The following is a 24,427-nucleotide window of genomic DNA, read 5'->3' as shown; positions in this document are numbered from 1 at the left end:
AATTTTGTTAACGAAGGAGGTCTGCTTGACTTCATATTAGGCTAGCATATGTTGCGGGAACAACCGTGGACGTCTTCAAGAGAAAACTGGATGGTTTTTTCAAGGAGTGCCGGACCAACTGGGCTGTGGTGGGTATGTGGGCCCATGGGCCGCTCCAAGCAACAGCCTGGTGTGACCAAACTCTCACAAGTCAAGCATGGCCTTGGGCAGGGCTTGGGGAGTAGAAGAACTCCCAGAACCCCATCAAGCAGGTATATGTTATGTTGGTAGTTGTCCCCCCTGTTGCCCTCTGGTTTCACAGCTGCTACTGGAGGTCAGTTTGCCTATTGACAAACAGGGTTCTACTGGCTTAGCTAGCCCAGTGCTGGGGCTTCCCATAGGGCTTACTCACCCTGGTTGACCCTATGGGCCCCTAGAAAACCACAGTGGGCTCAGGGGTACCGTGGATGTGTCTACTGAGTCTACTCTCGCCTTGTGCGAAGTTGAAGATTGTTCGTTGCCCCTCCCTAAGGGAGATGATCCTCCGTATTGCATCATGTCATGATGCCTGTTGGGTCAGTGATACCTACGACCTGGAGTTTTATGGGACATGTTCCCTGCTTGTGCTTTAAATTACTCATTACTTATCTGATGATATCTGGGATTAGGCAGCAGCTGCGTAGCATGCTCGATTCTCATTATTGCAATGGGCGATAACGTTAGTCGCTTCAACCTTGGTTCCATCCGTGCCCCCGCTTCCTTCCCAGGTGGATGTGGTTCACTCTGCTCCTCCTCCCCTGCTTTCGCCTCTGAAACGTCTGACAGTTTTGGAGTCGGTGCAGGGTTTAGCTCGGGGTGGCTTCGGGGGTTGCCCCCTTTCGATTCGGGCTCAGAAGTGGTTGAGCCTGAATTTCTTACTGAGGCTTCTGGGTCGAAACAGCAGACTCCCTTCTTTGAAGCTTTTCCCCTGAACCCTGTCTTTTCTTCAGGGGTGGTAGGCATGGATGAGGGCTCTATTCTGGCAAAGAATGAGAAGGCTGCTTTCCAGAGGGGTCCTTGGGTTGTTGATGCTTGGTTGGTCTGGCTGGAGGGTGCATTATGTGTTGTGTCCGGTTGTGGCTCTCCGCTGTTATTTGCACGCCACGGCTTTTATGTCTATGGACACACTTTGGGTAGATCCGGTCTCCTTTCTTCACTGTTCTCGGGTTCAGGTTTCTGGTCTCTAAGGTCGTCCGCAGGGTTTTTTGGTCTAGCCAGCCTGCGGTCTATCCCAATGCCCATGACGTTCGTAAGTTTGCTGCTGTCTTCGGTAACATGTCCTGGGCTGACATTCGGGTGCGAGGTTTTTGGGTGTTCACAGGGTCTTGGCTGCACGCTACCTCGTTAATGTTCCTGGGCCTAGTCGGGCCAGTGTCGCTTTGGGTCGGTGGTTGCAGCCTATTGTCTCAACTTCGAGTTGAGGTGTGAGCACCGACCGCCTCCCTGGTAAGTCCCTCTAGTTTTCGTCTTTGGTGAAGTATCTCCAGGGAGCCGAAGGCGGCTTTCCCCCCAGAAAACCAGCGTTGAATGTAGTGAAATGACATTTTCTGGGTGAGTTTCGGAGGCTCCCCAGCAACCTCTCCTCCCTCCAGTCGATGTTTTTTCGCGTGTTTTTGACATGCAGCCTCAAAACTGGTGGGTGGATCGCTGGCGTGGTGGTCTGAGGCTCCCCCTCCCCCCTCCCGGGAAGGGGGAAGCTGCGCAGACATGTGGCACGGTTCGTGTGACGTCATGCTCGCCATGATAGAACTCCATTCACGCTGACTGATGCCAAAGTCTAATGATATACATATCTGCCTGGATAGCTCCAGGAAGCCTCTGGAACTCACTCAGAAAATGGTATTTCATTACATTCAACGCTGGTTTTTTGGCATCACCTTAGTTGCTCCTCATTACTGTTCTTTCACCTTTTTTCTGCATGTCAGTAAGTTTGCTTGGGCTCGTGAGTTAGGTGCTTGCCTTGCAGGAGCTCCCAGACACTTGAGTTGCCACCTGGTGGTAGTGGAAAGCAGCATTTAGGTGCGTTGGTAAATTTTTTCTGAGCTTTTGGTGTTTGGTGATACGTGCATTGCCAAACATTGATAGGATTAAAGTCGAGTGCTTTATGACTTCCATGTGTAGGGTGTGTATTTCATTTCAGTAGTGGATGCATATTTGATCAAGTGTTCGTTCCACCTCAAGGAGAGGGCAATACTATTGGAGAAAGTGCTTCTCTCTGGAGGGTAGAGATATATCATAAGAAGCTAGTGTGCATAATGTGTCCTAACATCACAGTACCATAAGCTCAAGAAAGTTGCTAAAGTGGCCCCAATTAAAGACATTACTTTTTTTTGGTGCTTTGTTTTTTGTGCTGAATGGAACCCTAATGTAGAGTTGTCGATTCAAATCCCATTTAATGATGATAAGCGTTTTCATACATTATGTAGATATTTAAACAAACACACCACAAAGTTAAAATTGTTAAACACAGCCTACTAAAAAATTATCAATAAATACATTTTCGTACTAGGATAATGCTATGGATCTAATGGGACGAGCAGCATCATCAAGACCATCACCAAAGGCTAAATGCCGTTTTAAAGACTGCATTGCCACTCAAGGACATCCATATGCCAAAGAAGACATATATAATACGTAAGTCTAAATTTATTTTTAAATCTGAGGAAAGATATTTTTCAGAAATTAATTTACTTTAAATACAAATGATGAGATGACTGTCATACTTGTTTCAACTGATTTAATAGCATATGACACATGCTGTGTATATTTGGTGTATTATCTTTTTACTTTTTATGTGTATTTAATGGGTTAAAGTAATTGATTCTTCAGTTTTCATTGTTTATAAATATAGTAGTTTTGAGTTTAGTTTGGTATGTGTTCATTTCAAGCATTTCTCTTCATGTTTTGTGTTTTTGTGACCCTTCTCAACCTTTATGGGCAATCTTTGTTACAAAGTTCTCTCTCCACCAATTTATATTCCTTATCCTACTTAGAACTTCATCCATAACACCTAATCCCTTTCACCTGTGAGGAGACAGGGTTCTGTTCTCTATTCCTGGTAGGAGGTCATGGAGAAAGTCTGAAACACCAGGTGAGATGATACTGGCCCCTTTGGTGCAAATGCATAAGCTGTAGGGAGCCCTTGAGAGGTCTCCAGAAAGGCACATTTCCTTATTCTGAACTCCTTATGTTTTTGCAAAATGCATTTTATTCTTTGGTGGCTAAGGAATAAATATTCGAAAGTTAAATAGATTCTCAACATTTTCATGGGTTTCTTACCATGTTGTGTGTTTCATAACTTGCTTGATAATATATGTATAAAGCACAATTCTCTTTTACAGTGACCCAGACTTCAAAGGATTTTTTGATGTAACCTGTGAAGAGTACTGCACAGTAAGCTACCACCCGTGTTGCTGGAAGGCTCACAAGGAACAAATGGAGGATGGCATTGGCAGGATGTCAGATAAAGTAAGTTTGTAACACAAACATTGTCATATTTATCCATGTACTGACTCCTAATTGTAATGGCTCACATATTATCAAATTGTTGTTTTCTTTTTCTTTTACTTCACTTATCCTTTGCTTTCATATTGGAACTGTATATTTACACTATAGTTCCTGCTACATGGAGAACAGTCATTGTTCCTGCTGCATGGTGAACAGATGTAATCAGCAGGGTAAAACAGTAGAGCAAATACCCGAGGAGTGTAAGGAATGCTCAAAGATCACTCTGGCAGCAACCCAACAAAGTGGAGTAGAAAAAGCGTAACAAAACACGAGTGCGACAGACCTGCAGAAATGCACAGAGCCACGTTCTGGCATGTTTCCTGGCTTACAGAAAAAAACTGATAACTAGATTAGATGCCAACCCAGATTGAATGTCCAAGGGCACTACTTCACTAGGGGAAAGAGAAGTGCTTCAAAATTCCGATACTAAATTTTGGGAAGAGGTGGCCAAAGCACAATTAGCCCACAAAACAGTTGGACTGTGGACAACCCCAGTAAACATAAACAAAAAAAAAAGAGGCAGATGACTGAGCAACCCAGTAGGAGGCCAAGGAAACCAGACTAGGACAGAAGGGCCTGCACTGCACAGACCTATGCACAAGCACGCACGCGCACGCACACACAACACAGCATGAATTACGAGAAAAGGCTGCGGGAAATGCACCTTACAACACTGGAAGACAGAAGAGTAAGGGGAAGACATGATCACTACCTACAAAATCCTCAGGGAAATTGACAGGTTAGAAAAGGATAAACTATTCAACGCTGGTGGTACGCAAACAAGGAGACACTGGTGGAAACTGAGTACCCAAATGAGCCACAGAGATGCTAGAGATAACTTTTTCAGTGTCAGAGTAGTTAACAGGTGGAATGCATTAGGCAGTGATGTGGTGGAGGCTGACTCCATACACAGTATTAAATGTAGATATGATGGAGCCCAGTAGGCTCAGGAATCTGTACAACAGTTGATTGACGGTTGAGACGCGGGATCAAAGAGCCAAAGTTCAACCCCCGCAAGCACAAATAGGCAAGTACAAATAGGTGAGTAAACACAAGCACACACACACATGACCAAAGAGCCAGAGCTCAACCCCCGCAAGCACAATTAGGTAAGTACACACACACAGGTGAGGGGGGAACCCACAACCAGATACCCAGTAACACCAGAGGGGAAGGGCAACCACACCACCCTCCTCTGCATAGAGAACTCCCCTGTCCCAAACCCTCCCTGCCCCCACTCAAAAGCTCAGCCAAATCTCCCTCCCCCACACCTCATTCCCACCCTGCTACCACCCCTCCCCTCCTTCCGCCATGTTCCCCCTCCCCCCCTTTTCCTTCTGGTCGTCCCTCCCCCTTCATCCCATACCCTCCCTGTCCCTCCCCCTTCACTTGACCCCCTGCCTCTTATCCCAGTGTCCTCTGAGACCCTGTTATCCACCGCACAAATCCTCACACCCATGGAACAGCTTCCCCCACCAGCAGAACACTCGCCAAGGAGGCGATTTGAGAAGGGACAGAAGAAAGTGAGCCTCAGGGGAATGTACACTAACATAGATGGAATTTCAAATATAACAAATGAGCTTGTTGAATGGGTACTAGAGGAAAACCCAGACATAATAGCACTCACAGAAACAAAGCTAACGAAAACCATAACAAATGCAGTGTTCCCACAGGAATATTATGTTATGAGGAAAGAGAGAAGGAAGAGGTGGTGGTGGTGTAGCTCTGCTGGTAAGAAAGGGCTGGGACTTTGAGATGGTTATTCAGGGCTGTGAGGGTTTCAGTGACTACATAGCAGGTACCATAACAACTGGAGGACAAAAAATTATAGTCATATATAATCCACCACCGAATGACAGAAGACCCAGACAGGAATATGATAGAAACAACATGGCCACCATTAACATAATAGAGAGCAGCTTCTGTTGCCAGCAAGAATGGATCTGGACTGTTAATCATGAGAGACTTCAACCACGGGAAAATAGACTGGGAGAACAGAGATCCGCATGGAGGCCCAGAAACGTGGAGAGCTAAGCTGCTGGATGTGGCAACAAGACACTTTCTAAGCCAGCACATCAAGGAACCAACAAGAATGAGAGGAGAAGACGAACCAGCCTAGACAAAGTGGACTAGATCACGGGGTATGAAGTGTGTGTGTGATCTTGGGTAGACCCTAGCTGTTGGCTTGGGGTGCTAGCAGGGGAATCCTTTTTCAGAAAACATTGATAACAAAGAATTCGTAATTTCTCTATTTTTGCATATACTGTACTGTAAGCTCGGTCTTACACCTCACATCTACACACTAGCATTACTGTACAAGCATATAGGACCATGGGAGCATCATTATCTTCATGTCGATTATAAAGGTATTATCATGACTAATATATATTTTGCAGGATTTTCTGGGCCTGGAATGTATAACTCCTGACTGCACCGGTAAAATTTGTACTATTCGAATATTTGATGAGACCTGCAAACTGAAGAATGAACTAGTGAAAGATAAAAAAGAAAAGAAAAATGTGCCACCCATGTCAAAGCTGAAAAAGAAGAAGTAAGCAATCATTTGTGTATTAATTAGAAGTCATATTGTATACAGTACAGTGGTACCTCAGCTCACGAATTTAATCCGTTCCCAGAGATGGCTCGTGAGCCGAATATTGGTGAACTGAAGCGTATTTCCCCATTAGAAATTATGTAAATTTAATTGATCTGTTCCAAACTCCTCAAAAAATTAATTTCAAAGTAAAATTTATACCTAATTCACCAAAATCTTCAATACTAAAGTATGTTCAAGTTATTACTTCCTTTACCGATAACTTGTTGGTGTATGGAAGACGGTGGGGGGGAGGAGAGGTGTTAGTGTTTGGAAGGGGGAGCCCCCTTCCATTATAACATCAGGCAGTGATGACTTCTCTGGGGTACACTCTCTGGTACATTTTTCCTGCATACCACAAGGACCTGCTTGTGGCTCACTGCCTTGTTTTCTCGCTAAAAACCTGTCTAGCGACACTTGTTTTTTCCTACATTGTAACACTTGTCTGTAGTGAGACATCACATTGTCGTTAAAAAGGTTAACACAAGTCTGCTACAGCTTGATTTGAGTGACACTTTTCAGCAAAACTTTGCAATTCTTCCCATACTGCACACATTTCCTTAATAAATGAGGAAGGGACATCCTCTACTCTACATCAACAACCCTCATACCATTTTCATGTTTACGAATGATCTCTTGTTTTTTCTCTATGGTCATTCTCACATGAGTTTTCTTGGCTTGAACCTTACCACTGGCTTTCTTGGAACCCATGGCAAGATATATAATAACAACTTTTATGTTCAAATACCCAAAAATAAAGAATAAAATGTAATTCTTTACAAAGAATTCAGTCGCGATTGTCACTAGGCGGGAGGCACTGGTAAACTGAGGCACGATGACCATGCCACCCCACGCTAGGTCAGCCATACGGGTATCAGCAAACTTCGTTTCCCGAGGCAAAGCTTGTAACGCCATTCAGATTTTATGAAGAAATTGGGCTCGTAACCCAAAACGTTCATAAATAGGGGCATTCGTAAGCCGAGGTGTCACTGTATATGGTATAGTATACTCTGTAAGAGAAAATGTCATAAAGGGTACTGTAGTGAAAAGAAGGTATTAAATTATAAGAGAATGGTATTGTACTGAAATGTTTTTAATATTCTGAAGGTCCTATTTTCTGGTTGACTCCCTTTGTCTCACATTGTGGCCATTGCTGATCAGGCATGAACACTGCCACGTATCCTAGATGGCTGTCATTGCTTACCAGGAAAAAGTACCTCACAATCTTCCTTAGCTTCCTCTTTGAAATGTAAAGTACATGTCGACCAAAGATTGCCCCATTACTGAGGCAAATTGCTACAAAACACTTTGACACACTCCAATAAATATTTTGGAAAAGTTCTGAACTACCTAAACAAAATTCTGACAACTTATAAATAAACATTTAAAAAACAACTGCCTTCTGCCAAAAGGTGGCAACTTGCTCACTGTTGCATCGAGAAACATGCCTACTCTCATTCCCAGCTGGTATTAGTTGTACTTGACTAAGAGTTTTGGGTCAGACAGGATCTCACCATGGACAGAGGTGGCTGCAGCACTCTGCTGGTCACTTCCTTTAATATATAACTAAAACTGGAAATTGGTGACTTACCAGAATTCTTGTAGATAGCCAATTTAGATCCAGTGTATAAAAAGGCAGACTTAATTGCAGACTAGTGTTCCTTACATACTACATACCATGCAAGGTGATGGAAAAAATCATAAAAAAACAGCTGGTTGAACATCTGATGAAAAGACCATTTATAGCAAAACACCTGCCTGGGTTTAGGAGTGGCAAATGATGTTTCACAAACTTCATTGAATTTATAACAAAGTGACAGAGAACTGATAAGATAGAGAAGAGAGGGCAGAATGGGTATTTTTGGATTGCCATAGAATCTTTGACACAGTGTCCTACCTGAGGCTTGTTTACAAACTGGAGAAAATGGCACTAGTATCAGGGTACAGTTTTTCAGTGGATAGACAAAAGAAACCATAGAATTCAGAAATACTGTATTTATATAATGTATTGTGGTAATGAAGTATACAAGAAAGAATGTAGGAATGGTTACATTATTCCATGTGGTGTGGTATACACAAGAAGGGATGTAGGAATAATTGTATAATGCTTGTGGAATATACTGTATAAGGATGGATGTAGTAATAGCTGTAGAATTACATGCATTTGTGTGATACACAGGGTATAGGTAGGAAGAAGAATACCTATACGTAGTTGTACAAAACAAGCATATTGGAATACAGAGGGTAGGATGTAGGAAGAGCTGTATAATGCAGTATATATAATGATATATTGTATATAATAAGAATTGTATAATTCTCATAGTCACTGATAGGTGACTATGGGAAATGAGGTCTGGTTCTTCGTCTCCTATCTTTCTGCACTTTGTGCATTATTAAATATTTTTTGTTCTATGATGTATTTTCTCTTGAAGTTGTGGATGATGTGCTTGTGTACTTTGTCTGTTCCCTCTCAGTTTTTTGTATATAGTGATCATAGTGCCTCTGATCCTTCTCTATTCTAATGTTAGATTTATTTTCCTCTAGCAGTCCTTGTAGTCCAATACTATAGTATTAGCCATGTTGTGAACCTCTGTCATGCACAGGTTCATGTCATAAGCTGTGTGAATTGTTTTGAAGCATTTCTTGTTTAGATTTTTAAATATTGTTCCTGTTTGCTAGCCTTCCATATATCACTGTTGTTATCCTGTTCATATATACGTCTGGAGCTAGTGCTGGTATTATGTACCGTATTGTAAATGCCAAATGTGGTAGTGGGGTACACAGTGAGAAATGTTGAAATAGTTGTGTCCTGTTTTGTTCTATAGTTGTCTATAATATTATAATAAATGTACCCTTTAATTTTACATATTATTTCTGACAAAGGGACAAGAAGAAGGATAAGGCCCAGACTTCAAAATCTGCAGAAGTACGAGAAAAAAAGAAGAGCAAAACTGAGAGTTTTAGTGAAGATGTTCCCTGCACAGATAAAGTAAGGACTATTTTTTGTTATTTCATGAAATGCATATTGTTTCTAAAAAAAAAAAAAGTATGCATGGCACTTAATTAACCTAAAAAAAAATCTCATTCAACTGCACTCAGACCCCTTCTAAGTGTTGCTTAACATCAAAAACACTTAATTGTAGTTAGCCTGCATGGCTATTATCTCTAAACTGCCACAAGGTGTCAGCACCAATGTGTCAACATAGTTCCCAGAGTCTTCCCACCTCATTTTCCACCTGTCAAGAACCACATAATAAAGCATAGGGTAGGTCAGAATAGAAAGAATTTTTCATCCAAACTTAAAGCCATTCTTCCTCGGTGTTCCCTTTTTCTGAACCTCTTACTATCATGCCTAACCCAGGCTCTTCCAGTTACTGTGTAGAGTGGTCAGCATTAGTCAGCCATGTGCTCAGTGTCTGAAGGTTTGCTACATTGAAGGTATTCTTCTTCACTGTGTCACACCGTGATATTACGATTTCATGATTTTCAATGTCAAACATTGTTTGGTTCCTGGTAGCACAAAAAGGTTCCCTGCCTTGGCCAGCAATGTACTGCATTTGTTTCAATTTTTCCAAAAGAAGAATGCCTTCAATTTACCAAACTTTTGCGGACACTTGGCATATGGCTGACTAATGCTGACCACTCTGCACAGCAACTCGGAAAGTCTGGCTTTAGTTAGGCATGATGGTACAAGGTTCAGAAAAAAAGAACACTGAGGGAGAATGAAGGAAGCATGAGAACATGAGAAATAGAAGTTACAACAGAAGACCATTGCTCCATTCTAGGCAGTAGAGGGCATGTATCTATCAAGTCTATTTCTGGAGGGAGTGAAGGTTGGTCAGCTAGCTCACCTAGGTAGTTCACTTGGATAGCTCCACCACACCTGTATGTCATATCAGCCTTAGGGGGATGTTGATTCTCAGAGCCACTGCAAGGTAAAGGTAAGATAGGAATTCTTAATGGCTTACCATAGACCAATAGACCAGAGCCAGAGCCTGGCCAACTAACAGGGGCTCATGGAGCAAGGGGGCCTGCTCTACATGGAGATGAAGGCGGGCCACCACGACCCAAACCAAGTGCAGAAAATGCATGGTGCGAGAAACAGGCTAACAGGGGAGCCAGTCGGCCGAGCGGACAGCACGCTGGACTTATGATCCTGTGGTCCCGGGTTCGATCCCGGGCGCCGGCGAGAAACAATGGGCAGAGTTTCTTTTACCCTATGCCCCTGTTACCTAGCAGTAAAATAGGTACCTGGGTGTTAGTCAGCTGTCACGGGCTGCTTCCTTAGGGTGGAGGCCTGGTCGAGGACCGGGCCGCAGGGACACTAAAGCCCCGAAATCATCTCAAGATAACCTCAAGATAACTAAGGAAGTATCCGGAAGTGGTAAGCCTGAGGCCCCACCACAAACCAAAACCAATCCCCTAACCATGGATGGAAGGGAAGTGACAAGAAGCATCCTGGAGATCCAGGGAAAGTTCCCAGGCACACTGCCCGAGAGCGAGACAGACCTGGGACAAAATGATCTTGGGAAAGAAGGCAAGGAAGAAAACGATTCAACTGCGAAAGGTTGAGAAGAATCAGAAATGAATCATTGGAGGTGCTGAGGGGTAAGCCAACCCTGACAGACCCGAACTTCCTGAGGAAGGGACTGACCAATCCCACTGAAGAGCAAAAGATGACCTGAAATGCCCACAACTTCTGGACCAGGCTAAGGCAAACTGGGCCAAGTGCCCCCACACCACGCTGCCAATAGGGAGAACTGCAAATGGGCTACTGTGAACCCAAAGACGTTGCCTTGCAAGAATGATCCTGACAAGACACAGATGAGGCAGCTGTAGGAGGCGCTCACAACCGACCACCGGCTCCACAAATGGCTCATTTCGACCACTACCATGCACAGCCCCTGCCCGCCCAGACCACTACACGCTGAATAGAAGGTCCTGAATAAAGTGACAGCCTAGTGGCAAAAAAATGAACTGCCACAACCTCCTGGAAAAGGAGCAAAGAGGAGGAGAAGTGGAAAGAAGGGTGAGGGACCAAGCTGAATCAAGAGGAGCAGCCAGCACAGCCAGCCGACATGCAAGCTGCACAGAGAAAAACGTGCCCACTGCATCCCACAGAAGAGGAACATACAACATTGTAAGAGCTGCTGACTTGAAGAAAATATTTTAAATGAAGTATTCCCAAGGGGCTACTCAGTTTGAAGACGTGACAGGAAAACTAGGAAGGCGGAAGGAGTGGCTGTGCTGGTGAAAGAACACCTGAAGGTAAGAGAGGTAATATTTTAAAATCCTCGAGATATTGACATAATGGCATTGCAGGTCTGGAATCAAGGTGATAAGTTGATAATTTTAAATGCCTACAGCCCACCAGCAAGCAACACATGAACAAAGGAGAACTGGATGACAAACAAGAGGGCCTCATAATGGTCATGAGAGAGATTATGGTAAGAGCTGACAGATAAATCCCGATTGTTGATACTGCGGGAACTTCAACTTTATGGCAATAGACTGGGAGGCCTACGAGGCAAGAACAGACGACATTTGGACAGGCAGATTTGTAAACCCCAACTTGGAGACATGCATGTATCAACACGTCAAGCAGGCCACAAAAATGAGGGAAGGGGATGTTCCATCAGTACTGGGTCTAATATTCACCAGGAAAGAAGAGGAGGTATTTGACATCCAGTATCTTCCTCCCTTGGGAAAGAGTGATCATGTCCTCTTGGACATTAAATAAGCTATGGGATATAATCTAGTGTTTTTACTTATTTTGTCCAGGTCATCTTGAAGGGCATGACAATCATCTAAGTTTCTTATCCTTCCTATTATCTTAGCATCATCAGCAAACATGTTCATATAATTCTGTATACCAACTAGTAGATCATTTATGTAGACAATAAACGTCACTGGTGCAAGAACTGAACCCTGTGGTACTCCACTTGTGATATTTCTCCCGTCCGATACATTGCCTCTGATCACTGCCCTCATTTTTCTATCAGTCAGAAAATTTTTCATCCATGTTAGAAGCTTACCTGTCACCCCTCCAATATTTTCCAGTTTCCAGAACAACCTCTTATGTGGAACTCTGTCGAAAGCCTTTTTTATGTCCTGATAGATGCTTACTGTGTGCTTACCTTGTTGTACTCGCATCATTGTGTTTACGGGAGTTGCTTTCGTTTTTTTTTTTCTCTCTCTCTCTCTCGCCTGTCTTTCGACTTCTGTGCAGCTTCCTGAACCTGTTGGGCTCTGTCGTCTCCCCACTTAACACTCTGTTGGGGGGTTGGCCTCCAGCTCCTCCCTTCCTCCTGTTTTCTATTTGTCTCCTCCTCCTGACGCTAGTCCTTTGTGGTCTCTGCTGCTCTTTGGGCATCCGTTCCTTCTGTGTCTCCTGGGACATCTTTATCTACCCTCTCCTTCCTCTGAGGGGTCTTGCTTGTGGTAGTGTTGTCCCCTCTGGTTCTTCTGTCTCCCAGTATCGTTCAGCTTCCTTCCCGTCGTCTGCTTGATGCCTGCTTGATTAGATTTTGGGAGTTCTTCTCCCCAAGCCCGGCGCATGGTCGGGCTTGGCTTGTGGGAGTTGGTCCACCAGGCTGTTGCTAGGTGCAGCCCGTGGGCACGCGTACCCACCACAGCCCGGTTGGTCCGGCACTTCTTGGAGGCAGCTTTCTAGTTTTTTCTTGTGGATGTCCATGGCTGCATTGGCAGTTGTTGCTGTGCCTTTTGGCTCCGGTTGCCAGGTTTGGTTTTCTGGTTCCTGGCTTTCCCTGCCTGTTGGCTTTTTCTGCGTCTCGCGGGTTCCCTTTCCTGGGGACAGTTGGGGCTGTGGTTTCAGACCTCCTGGCATGCTCGCTGGTGTTGGGACTTTTTGTCCGGCAGACGTTCCACCTCCTCCTTTGCTGGCTCGGTTTTCCAGTTCTTCCTGCTCGGTGGTCGCACCCGAGATCTTCCCGCGGCTCCGCCTCTTCTAGGCTCGTTTGGTCCATGGCGGGGCTGGTTCGGCTTTGCCTTGGGTCTCTCACTTTCTATTGGTCTGGTGGCTTCGTTGATGGTGTCCCACCAGCGTTCTTTTTGGCAGCAGTGTGGGGGTTTTTGGCGGTTCTTCCTTTTTCTTTCTGTCCCTTCTTCAATTCTGTGTTTTGTTGGCGTGGTCTTGTCCGTCTCTTTTGGGGGTTCGGGGCCATCATTTGCCACATACTGTCGCCTCATATCATGCGGCACTGGCGGAGCCGCTTCAGCTTCCTTTCGGTTTTGAGGTTACTACTTCTCTGTTTAGCATGCTGCCTTGGGCGTTGTTTCACCTCCGGCCTGCTCATGCCTGAGCGGTCCTGGTCATTGGACAGAGTTGTCTTATCTTCTCCTCGGTTTGTTGTGGCCCCTTTGGTTCTCGTTATTTTCTCCTAGGCTCTTTTTCTGTTGGCCTTAGCCTCTGGAGGTCGGGTTGGTGATCTTCCTCCTTTCCTTCAGCGCAAGAGTTTTCTGCTCCTTCGGTCGTGGCGATGGGGTTGTTTGTTGCAGCAGTCTCCTTCTTTTTGGCGGTGAATGAGACGGCTGCTTTCCGGAGGGGTCCTTGGGTTGTTGATGCTTGGTTGTTTTCGCTGGGGGTGCATCCTGCAGGGCCGCCACCTGTTTGGTGTCAGGTGGCGGCCCTCCACCGTTTATTGCATGCCACGGCTTCTGCGTCCTGGATCGCGCTTTGGGTTGATCTGGTTTCCCTCCTAACCTGTTTTGCTGGTGCGGGGCTCCCGGGTCGTCCGCAGGATTATTACTGCTAGCCAGCCTGCGGTCTCTCCCCGTGTCCATGTTCACAAGTTAGTGGCTCTTGCCGCTGTTCTTGGCAACATGTCCTGAGCTGTCATTTGGGCGTGGGGTTTTTTGGTGGTTGAGCAGGGTCCAGGCTGCTCGTTATCTCGTGCGCGTTCCTGGGCCTAGTCTGGCCTGTGTCACTTTGGATTGGCAGTTGCAGCCGTTTGTCTGAACTTAGAGGTGAGGAGTGAGCGGCGACCGCCTCCCGGGTAGGTCCCTTTATTTTCCTCTGTGGGGAGTTAGCTCTGGGGAGCCGAAGGGACTCTCCCTTGAAAACCAGCGTTGAATGTAATGAAACGCCATTTTCTGGGTGAGTATCGGAGGCTCCCCGGCATCCCTCCTTCCCTCCAGTTGGCGATTTTTCCCGTTTTTTGACATTCAGCCTCAGAACTGGGGGTGGATAGCCAGCGCGATGGGTCTGGGGCTCCCCTTTCCCCTCCTGGGGAAGGGGGAAGCTGCGCGGACAGCTGTGAGGCGAAGTGAGGCGTCATGATTGTTTGCTCGTTTATTTTAGGGGAGTTCTATCCACTTGTTCGGCTTGTGGTAGCAATTTTCACCAGAATAGGGGTTTGTTTTGTGACGCCTACCTTTCTGGGTGCCTAACCCGGTCGATGGCAGCCACAGAATGCTTCCAACCACAGGGGGTTTCTATAGGCCATTGCTCCCCTTGCCTCTTCTGAGGGGGCCAGGTTCTGACTCATGGGCCCCGCTAGGCCCATAGAACTCCATACACATGACTGATGCCAAAGTCTGACATTAGCATATCAGCCTGGTAAGCTCTGGGAAGCCTCCAGGACTCGCCCAAAAAATGGCATTTCATTACATTCAATGCTGTTTTTTTTTGCAGAATTCTCCAAAAGCAGAGGTTGTGGCAGACTACACTACGGTTGGTGGCACTGATGCAGGGAATTTTAACAATAACCGGTAAGTCCAATACAGTACTACACTTGATTAATTTCATTACATTTAATGTAAATCTATTAATTTTTTATATTGTTCCATCTGGGAGTTGCATTACCCTTAATAAACAGCTCTTGTATACAACTACCACACACATGTACGTGTTATTATTGAACTTAGAAGGGGGGAAAATACCCTACACTGCCTTAACCCTTGTGTTGCTCAGGGCTAATTAGCATTTGTCACCCACAGGTGCATACCAAAAAAAAAAATATTTTTTCTTCTAAACCTGTTAATTTATGTTCTCTGATGAAGGGAAAAATAATAAAAAAATCGTAGGAGGCATATATTCCTTGCTATAGGGCGGGGAAGTCTGGCAAAAAACAGGCGCTGACTCAGCGTGCGTCCCAGACGGTCTGTTGCTCCCAGCTCTTTCAAGGGCCATTGCTCCTTGAAATCTCTCTGAAGGGGCCAGGTTCTGGCGCTGGTCCCTGGTAGATCTGAACTCCTTAGCTAATGTCCTGGTCTAATATAACATACATTAGCCTGATAAGCTCCAGGGAGCCTCCGGGGTTCGCCCAGAAAATGACGTTTCATTACATTCAACGCTGGTTTTTAGGCGATGCTTTGGTCACAAGCTGAACAGCAGTGCTGTGAGCTCATGCTGATTGTGTTAGGCTTGGTGGCTCACTCAATACTGAGGCCCTCACACCCAGGAATTTGGCTCACGATTTTTTTTTTAAATGGCGTCTGTTTGCAAGAGCCCTGATGAAGGTGAGGTGAACCCCGTGTTTCCACGGGCTGTTTAAATCTTGAGTATTACTCCAATACGTCATATGATGTGATGCACGTTTTATAGCAAGTCACCTAACACATCATATGATGGGTTGCGCAATTTAAGGGTTAAAGAAACTCTTCACAACTTTTGTAAGACCCAAATTGGAATATGCAGCAGTTACATGGTACCCATATCTCAAGAACACATCAATAAACTGAAAAAGGTGAAAAGACATGTTACGAATTGGCTTCTGGAACTGAAAAAAAGGGCTACGAGGAGAGGCAAGAGGTCTAAAATGTATACTTTTATACCTATATGCCTAAGCTAGAAAATAGAAGAAAAAGAGGACATATGATCTTTATATACAAAACACTGTAGTAACAGGTATCAACAAAATTGAGAAAGAGGAATTCTTAGAACCTGCAACTTCAAGAAAGAGGTCATAGACTTAAGTTAAAGAAACAAAGGTGTAAAAGACATATTAGAAAGTTCTCATTTACGGAGTGTTAGACAGTTGGAACAAAATAGTACTCCAAAAAAAAAAACAGAACTCCATGAGCATAGCTCTCATCCTAAAACTAAGGTAATTACACTTAGGTAATTACACACGCAAGTGAACTGACCCAGGAAGAAGAGGGATGGCAGGGACTAGAAGTATAGCAAACTGATTCAAAACGTAACACTGTATCCAGGAAAACTGCATACATCTGACTCTGACCCTAGTCTTGGGAATGATATCTTTAACACACTCAGCGAGTGGCAAAGAAAATATACACCTGTCTTGGAACACAAAGCACACCTCAAAGCAGACCTAGTTAACTTGTCATGTTGCAAGAGCATCATTCTAGGCATGTATTTATCTAAAGCCGTCCACAGTCCACAAAGATGGATGGCATCAGCAACAAACCTTTAAACAAAAATATTAAAAAGGAAAACAAAAGCCCCTCCTCACTCTTTAGCAAAAATATAGTTGCTAAGATCTGCCATTCCATCTCAAAATGAAGAGAACAAATACAAGTCCTCTAATGTGTGTGTGTCATAATTGGGAAGCTTAACATTACTGTGCAGGCCTGGTACAAAGTACCCTGGTACAAGCATGGAACAATGCAAGAGGACCCAGTCCATGCTGAAACAACACCATTGAACTTTAGAAATATCTTTGGGGCTGGTGGTCATCAATGAACAGAACCTGACATAAAAACCCTGTAACTAGTCTGAAGTGAAATTAAATAGCAAGCAACATAGTAAACTGGTTTTACATGCTTTGAAGTAAACAATAGGGGTGTAGATATGCAGTATCCTCTTTACTGAGACAACAGTCTCCGTAGATGATACTATTCCATAATGTAACTTACCAGTCAATGCACATCACAGGTAGTGACTGAGTGGGTGCTAGGCAGAGAGGTGAGGAAAACATTCACTGCAATTGTTTTCTTGTAGTGTGTTGCCAAATTGTGGCAGTTTTTGTTTGTACTAATTAATGTTCCTTGTATTGCTAATTAGTATTGGCATAAGGTGTCAAGAGTATTATGATAAAGGACAGTAATTGTATGATAGTTAGCTTGAAGAAAGTACCAGGAAATGTGTTTCTATCCATTAGACATGTTGTATCCACTGTACAGTACATATAAAAAGGGGTTAAAACTGAAGTTATGTATATTTTCATTATTTCAGATCATCAGTGGCAGCAGCTTCCATTCTACCTATTGATGCAGAGAGCTTACAAACTACACAAATTACTATACTAAAACCAGTACCTGTTGTTGGGGAAGATGAGGTCGGATATATCAAGCCCAACAAGAAAAATAGAAAGAAAAACAAAAAGATTAAGGCAACAGTTCAGCCAGATCTTCTTGGGGACCCATTACAAGCTCCTCAGAGTGTTCAGTAAGCCTCATTCAAACTGTTTAAATATTTCATTTATATTTTCTTGAACGGTACACTCAACATCCTATCATCCAGACACCTCGGGCCCAACTGTGATTGGATATGTAGTTGTGTCTGGATAAGTAGTTGAATTCTCCCCCAAGCACGAAAAATAATAATCTTATTTACAAAAGTATGTAACAGTACATTGTTGTTTCACTAGATACTTGAAACAAAATGCCACAGAATACTGGTAATACAGCATCAGTGAATATGGGTACTCACCAAGTGTCCACTTGTTTCTCTACATATTATGATAATAATTATGATCTTGGAATGATGTATATGTGAGTATAGTGGTGTTAACTGGAGGTATACTTTTGATTTGGTGATAGGGTGATATTTAATCCCTGTGGCTACCTCATCTCTATTGAGAGGTGAAGTTTGGGCTATAGGCCCTGTTTAACAAATGCCTTGAGCTCGGGAAAGTCAGTGGTGGTTCCACACGGAATATGGTTTTTCATTTCATTCAATACTATGTTGACAGTCTGCTGTATTTTTTTCAGAAATGAGTATCTGTCACGATTACGGGTTCTTAGGCATCAGAGAGAAGCTTTAGAAGGAGATTTGACTACATTACCAAAAGCTACCAGCCCCATCACACCAGATATTCCAAGGGAGAATCTTCTGAAATTGGTCAGTAAAATAGTCCTTACAATATATTTATATTTATGATGATTATAACAAAGCTACTGATATATTAATTATTTTTTAAGATGAAAATTAAATACAATAAGATTTCCATGAAGTGGTTTGGAAAATGTTTTAGGGAAACTAATTATGATCAAAAATGAAAATAGACTTCTCTCCCAAACCTACGCTGTTCATAACCTACATACCTACAACTGTACAGTAAATATGTTGACTAGAATGTAATAACTTAGTACTGTACAACAAACTTGATTTGTGGCAGCCACAATGCATTCAATCAGGATTTTGACTGTTACCTAAACCCCTTTAGATCCAGTTTTAATTTTTCTGTTTTTGATACAAATACTTTACTTACATTTATACAGTGTAACTTGTATATAATGTAAGTTCATTAGGGAACGGGACCTCTGTACGTATTTCAGATCAAGATCTTCCCCAGCTGCTTTTTTCTGTGGGGAGCCCCTATGGCTCCCTGGAGCTTATCGGGCTAATGTATGTTATATTAGACTGGGACAATAGCTAAGGAGTTCAGACCTACCAGGGACCAGCGCTAGAACCTGGCCCCTTCAGAGAGGTTTCAGGGAGCAATGGCCCTGGGAAAACCCCCTTGTGGTTGGGGTTTTCCTTATCTGCCATCGACCGGGGTTAGGCACCCAGATAGGTAGGCATAACAAAACAAACCCCACATGGTAAAAAAACTAAAACAAAAAACCGAACAGGGAGGTAGAAACTCCCTACAATCCCAAGGAAACAAGAAAACATCACACTTTACTGCTGCGCCGATCGTCCGCGCAGCCCCGGACCTCACCGCGCCGGCTGCCTAGCATCAGTTCGTAAGCTAATGTCAACCGGGATAGACGCTTCTCTGGCCTCAGTTTCCTAGGCGGTGTTTGCCTTGTGTGGCATTCACTGCAGTGTGTTGTGTTGTGCGGTGACCAGGTGTTTTTCGTGAAAGAAAATGGTGTTTCATTACATTCAACACTGGTTTTTTAGGATTTCGCTAATTTCTTTGTCATCCTCTGTGTATGAACCTTCACTTGTATGAATGGGTCCAATACTGGCAGTGGTTTTTTGCTCTTGATTTCGCATAGGTGAAGAAGTATTTTGGATTTTTCTTTATTTCCTGAATTGCTTTCTGTTCTAACTGCCTTTCTTCAGTTTGATATGAGTGTTTCAATTTCTGCTCGATTTATTCAGTCTCCCTATTTAAACTATTCCTTCTTTGACGGGAAAGTCGTGTGTGCTTAAGCATTTTCGTTATTATTTTCTTTCTTTTATAGTGTTGTCTGCATTCTCTTTCTACGTTGGATCTTTTTCTGGCTTTCCTCAAAGGAACATGTTTCAGACAGACTTGATACGCTTCCGAAGTCAGTTTTTCTATTCCTTCTGTAGGACTTGTATTACTTAGAACAGTTTCCCATGGAATGTTTGTAAGTTCCCTGTTTATTTTCTCAAAGTCTATCCTTTTATTATTGAAATTGAATTTACTAAATAACCCCTCTCGCTTGATCAATGTTTTAGGTCTATTCTGAGTATTGATGGTCGTTTGCACTTCAATGAGCTTGTGATCTGAGTATGTGGTATCTGATATTGTAATGTCCCTGATAATGTCTTCATTGTTCGTAAAGACCAGATCTAGAATATTTTCATTTCTCATTGGCTCTGATATCTGCTGGTTGAGTGAAAATTTGTCACAGAATCTAAGTATGAACCGGTATGAATTATAAGTATGTATGTATAAGTATGTATGGTATGTATAAGTATGAATCTAAGTATGGGGGAGCCAGTCGGCCGAGCGGACAGCACGCTGGACTTGTGATCCTGTGGTCCTGGGTTCGATCCCAGGCGCCGGCGAGAAACAATGGGCAGAGTTTCTTTCACCCTGATGCCCCTGTTACCTAGCAGTAAAATAGGTACCTGGGTGTTAGTCAGCTGTCACGGGCTGCTTCCTGGGGGTGGAGGCCTGATCGAGGACTGGGCCGCGGGGACACTAAAAAGCCCCGAAATCATCTCAAGATAACTCAAGAAGTAGTTCTCTTCTGTGGTTGGTTAGGTCCCGATAGATTTCCTGGTATAATATTATTGTATTGTTTGCCATTCTAACTTTGACTTTTGACTTTGACTTTGACTTTAACTTGCTATTCTGACTTCTAAATGACTTTTAAATTCTCTCGGAATTCTTCACAGTACTCAACGCATTCCACCAAGGACACAACTTGTCTACAGTTCACACACAGTACAACACAGTACATCTTTGCCACTCATGGCAAAATTTGTAAATAACTTCCCCAGTAAATTAACTCCCAATAATTCACAACTTGACCACAACACAACAGTAAAATAAGCGCTTGCCAATATAATTAAAGAATTGTCAATTAACCAAAAGAAACCTCCCTATTACTTCACTGCTAAAACTGGAATCGGTTACAATTGAATTACATACACGGCACACAGAGAGAAATGGAAACAATTAAAAAATCACTTTTCTCCACCACTGAATGTGTCTGTGTCCTCACACACGTCATCCTCACAGTTGGGTCACACCTCAACTTGACGTCAAACAAGGTAACTCACACGTCTCCAATTCCGATCACCTCACCAGGTGGTCAATAGGGACAGAGGACAGACGGACAACTGGGTGTGAAACCAGCTCCAGAGTTTAACTACCCATAAACGGAAACAGTGTACTTACATCAATCTTGTGGGCCCGCCACACACACACACATACCCGTCACCCACAATCCCACACTGCTGCTGCTGGTGAAGTAGGCGTCCTCACTACTTCGTACACGTGGTTGACTGGAGCATGGGGTCCTAGACTACGGGGTTAACTCCACACACAGAGACCATGGTAGCGCGGACACTCCGGCTTGAGGCAGCCTAGGGGTGCACGCACAACAGATCACACACACAGCTGGAATACGGTACCACGCCCATCCACTTGACACTGTACCCTAGGGTACGACGGTACCCGGTGTTACACTGCACGACGGTACACAAGACAGAGTCCTTCACTGTTCACTGCTAATTCCTCGGAAATATGAATTTAATGTTTCCCTCATATCATTGAAACCTTCTCTCGATAGCCTAGCGTCAGTTCCTTGAAGCATAGGTACAATTAGATGACGGATGACACTACCACGAGTCAATACAGCCTCTCTCAGTCCAGTTGCTCTGAGCTGGCGTCTCACGATTCACGCAGCTTGGTGACTCATCACAAAGTTCTAACTTGTAATTCTGCAAAAAGACACCTTCTTGCGATGCCGGATTCTTACACACGGCTCACGGAAGATAGTACGGCAATGAAAGTGACTTTGTGGCGTTGCAGGTGGAATTTTCGGGTGCTTGGCCTTGGCACCAAGAAGACGTCCACCCCAAGCAAGTCCACTGGTAAGAATAACAATTTTGGCACCAAGACGGCCCAGGATGCAAATGCGGTACCCCTCAGCCTTTTGACCAATCACAGCTCAGCATACCAGGAGGCCCAAGCTTCAGCTAATGGCACTTCTTCCTCACGACACTACCCACTTTCCCACGAGGTGGACACGTGATGGGGAGTAGCCTACAACCGTTAACCCCCCAAACCTCCCTCTCTACTCTTGACTTGTACAAAAATTTCCCTGAAATCAACTCCCTCCTGAAATTTCCTTCATAGACCTAATACAGCGATCAGAATGACATCAATGGCTAGCAAATGTCACGGGCTGTCTAACGACACTCAACAAGACTGTGTAGGAATTATATTGCGAAAGTTGAGTCATGGTGCACATCACTGGTGCACTATGCAATTTCGTACCTCATCCAGTGCACGAGAGAGTAGGAAAAATATGTCTCCTGACAGTGAGGAGGGGGGAGGGGGGAGGAGAGGTGTTAGTGTTTGGAAGGGGAAACCCCTTCATTATAACATCAGGCAGGGATCACTTGGTGGAGGCCAAGACCGTCAGTAGTTTCAAAGCGTTATATGACAAAGAGTGCTGAGAAGACGGGACACCACGAGCGTAGCTCTCATCCTGTAACTACACTTAGGTAATTACTTCTCTGGGGTACACTCTCTGGCACGTTTTGCCTGCATACCACTAGGACCTGCTTGAGGCTTACTGCTTGTGGCTCTCTGCTTGTTTTTTTTTTTTTTCAATAAAAATCTTTCCATAGAGGATTGCTTTTTCTTTCATTGTAACACTTGTCTGCAGTGAGGCATCACATTGTCATTAAAAAGGTTAAGGCAATGACCTACTACAGCTTGCTTAGGGTGAGTCCTTTCAACAAAGGTTTGCATTTCTTCCCACAGTCTACACCACTTCCTAATTGTTGAAAAAGGGACATTCTGTACTGCCTCCTTCCTCCTTGAAGAAATTTCCTCAGCTGCCTCTTGTCAACAACCCATGTACCATTTTCATGTTTACGAATGATCTCTTGTTTTTCCTCTATGGTCATTCTCACATGTGTTTTCTTGGCTTGAACCTTACCACTGGCTTTCTTGGGCAAGATATATAATAATAATTATCTTCAAATATCCAAAAATCCAAAAAACATTGAAATTCTTTACAAAGAATTCAGGCGTGATTGTCACTAGGGCTTTTTCCTTGTAAACTGAGGCACTGTCGCCGTACTACCACGTGCTAGGTCGGCCATACGTGTATCAACAAACTTTGTTTCCCGAGGCAAAGTTCGTAACCCAATTCATATTTTACGAAGAAATTGGGATCGTAACCTGAAAAGTTTGTAAAAAGGGGGATTCGTAAGTTGAGGTGTCACTGTTGAGGTGTCACATGTAAAGCCGAAGGATAGGCTGAATTTTTCACATAAGCAGTAGGAATATTTTATTCATTAATTTCCAGTCCCTGGTTATAATATATAACAAGTAAGCTCATTATGTGTGGGTTGAGAATATGTTTACTTGCATCACACTGTTAGAATCTTGAGGTATGTTGGCCTGGAGATAACACTCATCAACCATCAAAACATAACTGATTTTGCAGACGATGAGTTACAATAACGTGGCTAAAGTATGTTGACCAGACCACACACTAGAAGGTGAATGGACGACGACGTTTCAGTCCGTCCTGGACCATTCTGGACAATCGACTTGAGAATGGTCCAGGACAGACTGAAACGTCTTCATCCCTTCACCTTCTAGTGTGTGGTCTGGCCAATATAACTGATTTTAATATAATAGGGATAGTTATTTCATATACACAATTTATAATACCAGTACATTCATTTATTATAATGGTCTCAATATGTATCATTAAAATATCAGATTTACAGCATTTATATTTCCTTTTGTATTGACAGCTTGATCCAGAAAATCCATTTTATATGCCTCAACACCTAAGGGACAACCCACAAGAACTTGAGTGTATCCTACAAACCAAAATGTTGAAAACAACCTCTCCAAATCTTCAACAAGAGACTATAAACACCCTCTTAGAGTAAGTGTAGACCAATTTTTTTTTTAATTTCAGTGAATCACTGTTCTTACTTACAAATACTGGCATATAACAAAAAATTCTCTATATACTAGCACACCGTACAGTATATTTATTTTAATTAATAATGTAAATTCTAACTGGAAGTACTATCTGGAGAATCTACCCCCACACCCACTTATAACAAAACAAAAAAACCAGCGTTGAAAGTAATGAAACGCCATTTTCTAGGTGAGACCCGGAGCTATACCGGACTGATGTGCACATATTAGACCATGGCAACAGTCAATCGAAGGAGTTCTGGGCCTACCTGGGAACAGAGCCAGAACCTGGCCCCCTCAAGGAAGGCACGAGGAGCAATGGCCTAAAGACACCCCCATGTAATTTTAAGCAGTCTTTATCTGCCATCTACCAGGTCAGGCATCCAGAAACGTAGGAATTCGAAAACAAACTACTGCTGGTCAAAAATTGCAAACTGAAAGCCGAACTAGCAAACAGAACTCCCTAATCAAAAACAAAGAAACAAGCATGACCTCACCACAACCGCCGTGCATCCGTCTGCGTAAACATCCCCCCACCCCCTTTCTCCCAGGGAGTGAATTGTTCCCAGTCCTCCTCGCCGGCAACTCTCCTTTGTTCAGTGGCTGAATATCAAAAACACGAAAAAACACTGACCTGAGGGAGGGAGGGAGGGATGCTAGGGAGTCTCCAGGCCTCGCCCAGAAAATGGAGTTTCATTACATTCAACGCTGGGTTTCTGTGGAGAGCCCTTTAGGCTCCCCGGAGCTAACTAATCAAAGATAAAGAAGAAAAAGGGAC

General features: G+C 43.7%; 1 protein-coding gene across 2 annotated transcripts in view; it reads left to right on the top strand.

Annotated features, from left to right (window-relative positions):
- Window positions 1-24,427, top strand: part of LOC123773290 (E3 ubiquitin-protein ligase TTC3) — a 241,840-nt gene that overhangs the window by 95,677 nt on the left and 121,736 nt on the right. For both annotated transcript variants that reach the window (XM_045766935.2, XM_069307431.1), the window contains exons 16-23: window positions 2,528-2,652; window positions 3,360-3,486; window positions 5,922-6,076; window positions 9,002-9,107; window positions 14,772-14,848; window positions 17,277-17,489; window positions 18,035-18,164; window positions 23,475-23,611. In XM_045766935.2, coding sequence (XP_045622891.1) covers window positions 2,528-2,652; window positions 3,360-3,486; window positions 5,922-6,076; window positions 9,002-9,107; window positions 14,772-14,848; window positions 17,277-17,489; window positions 18,035-18,164; window positions 23,475-23,611 — 1,070 coding nt within the window. The remainder of the gene's footprint in view (window positions 1-2,527; window positions 2,653-3,359; window positions 3,487-5,921; window positions 6,077-9,001; window positions 9,108-14,771; window positions 14,849-17,276; window positions 17,490-18,034; window positions 18,165-23,474; window positions 23,612-24,427) is intronic.

Source organism: Procambarus clarkii, chromosome 1, assembly GCF_040958095.1.
Source record: "Procambarus clarkii isolate CNS0578487 chromosome 1, FALCON_Pclarkii_2.0, whole genome shotgun sequence".
NCBI classification, from domain to species: domain Eukaryota; kingdom Metazoa; phylum Arthropoda; class Malacostraca; order Decapoda; family Cambaridae; genus Procambarus; species Procambarus clarkii.
This window is presented reverse-complemented; position numbering and strand designations above follow the sequence as displayed.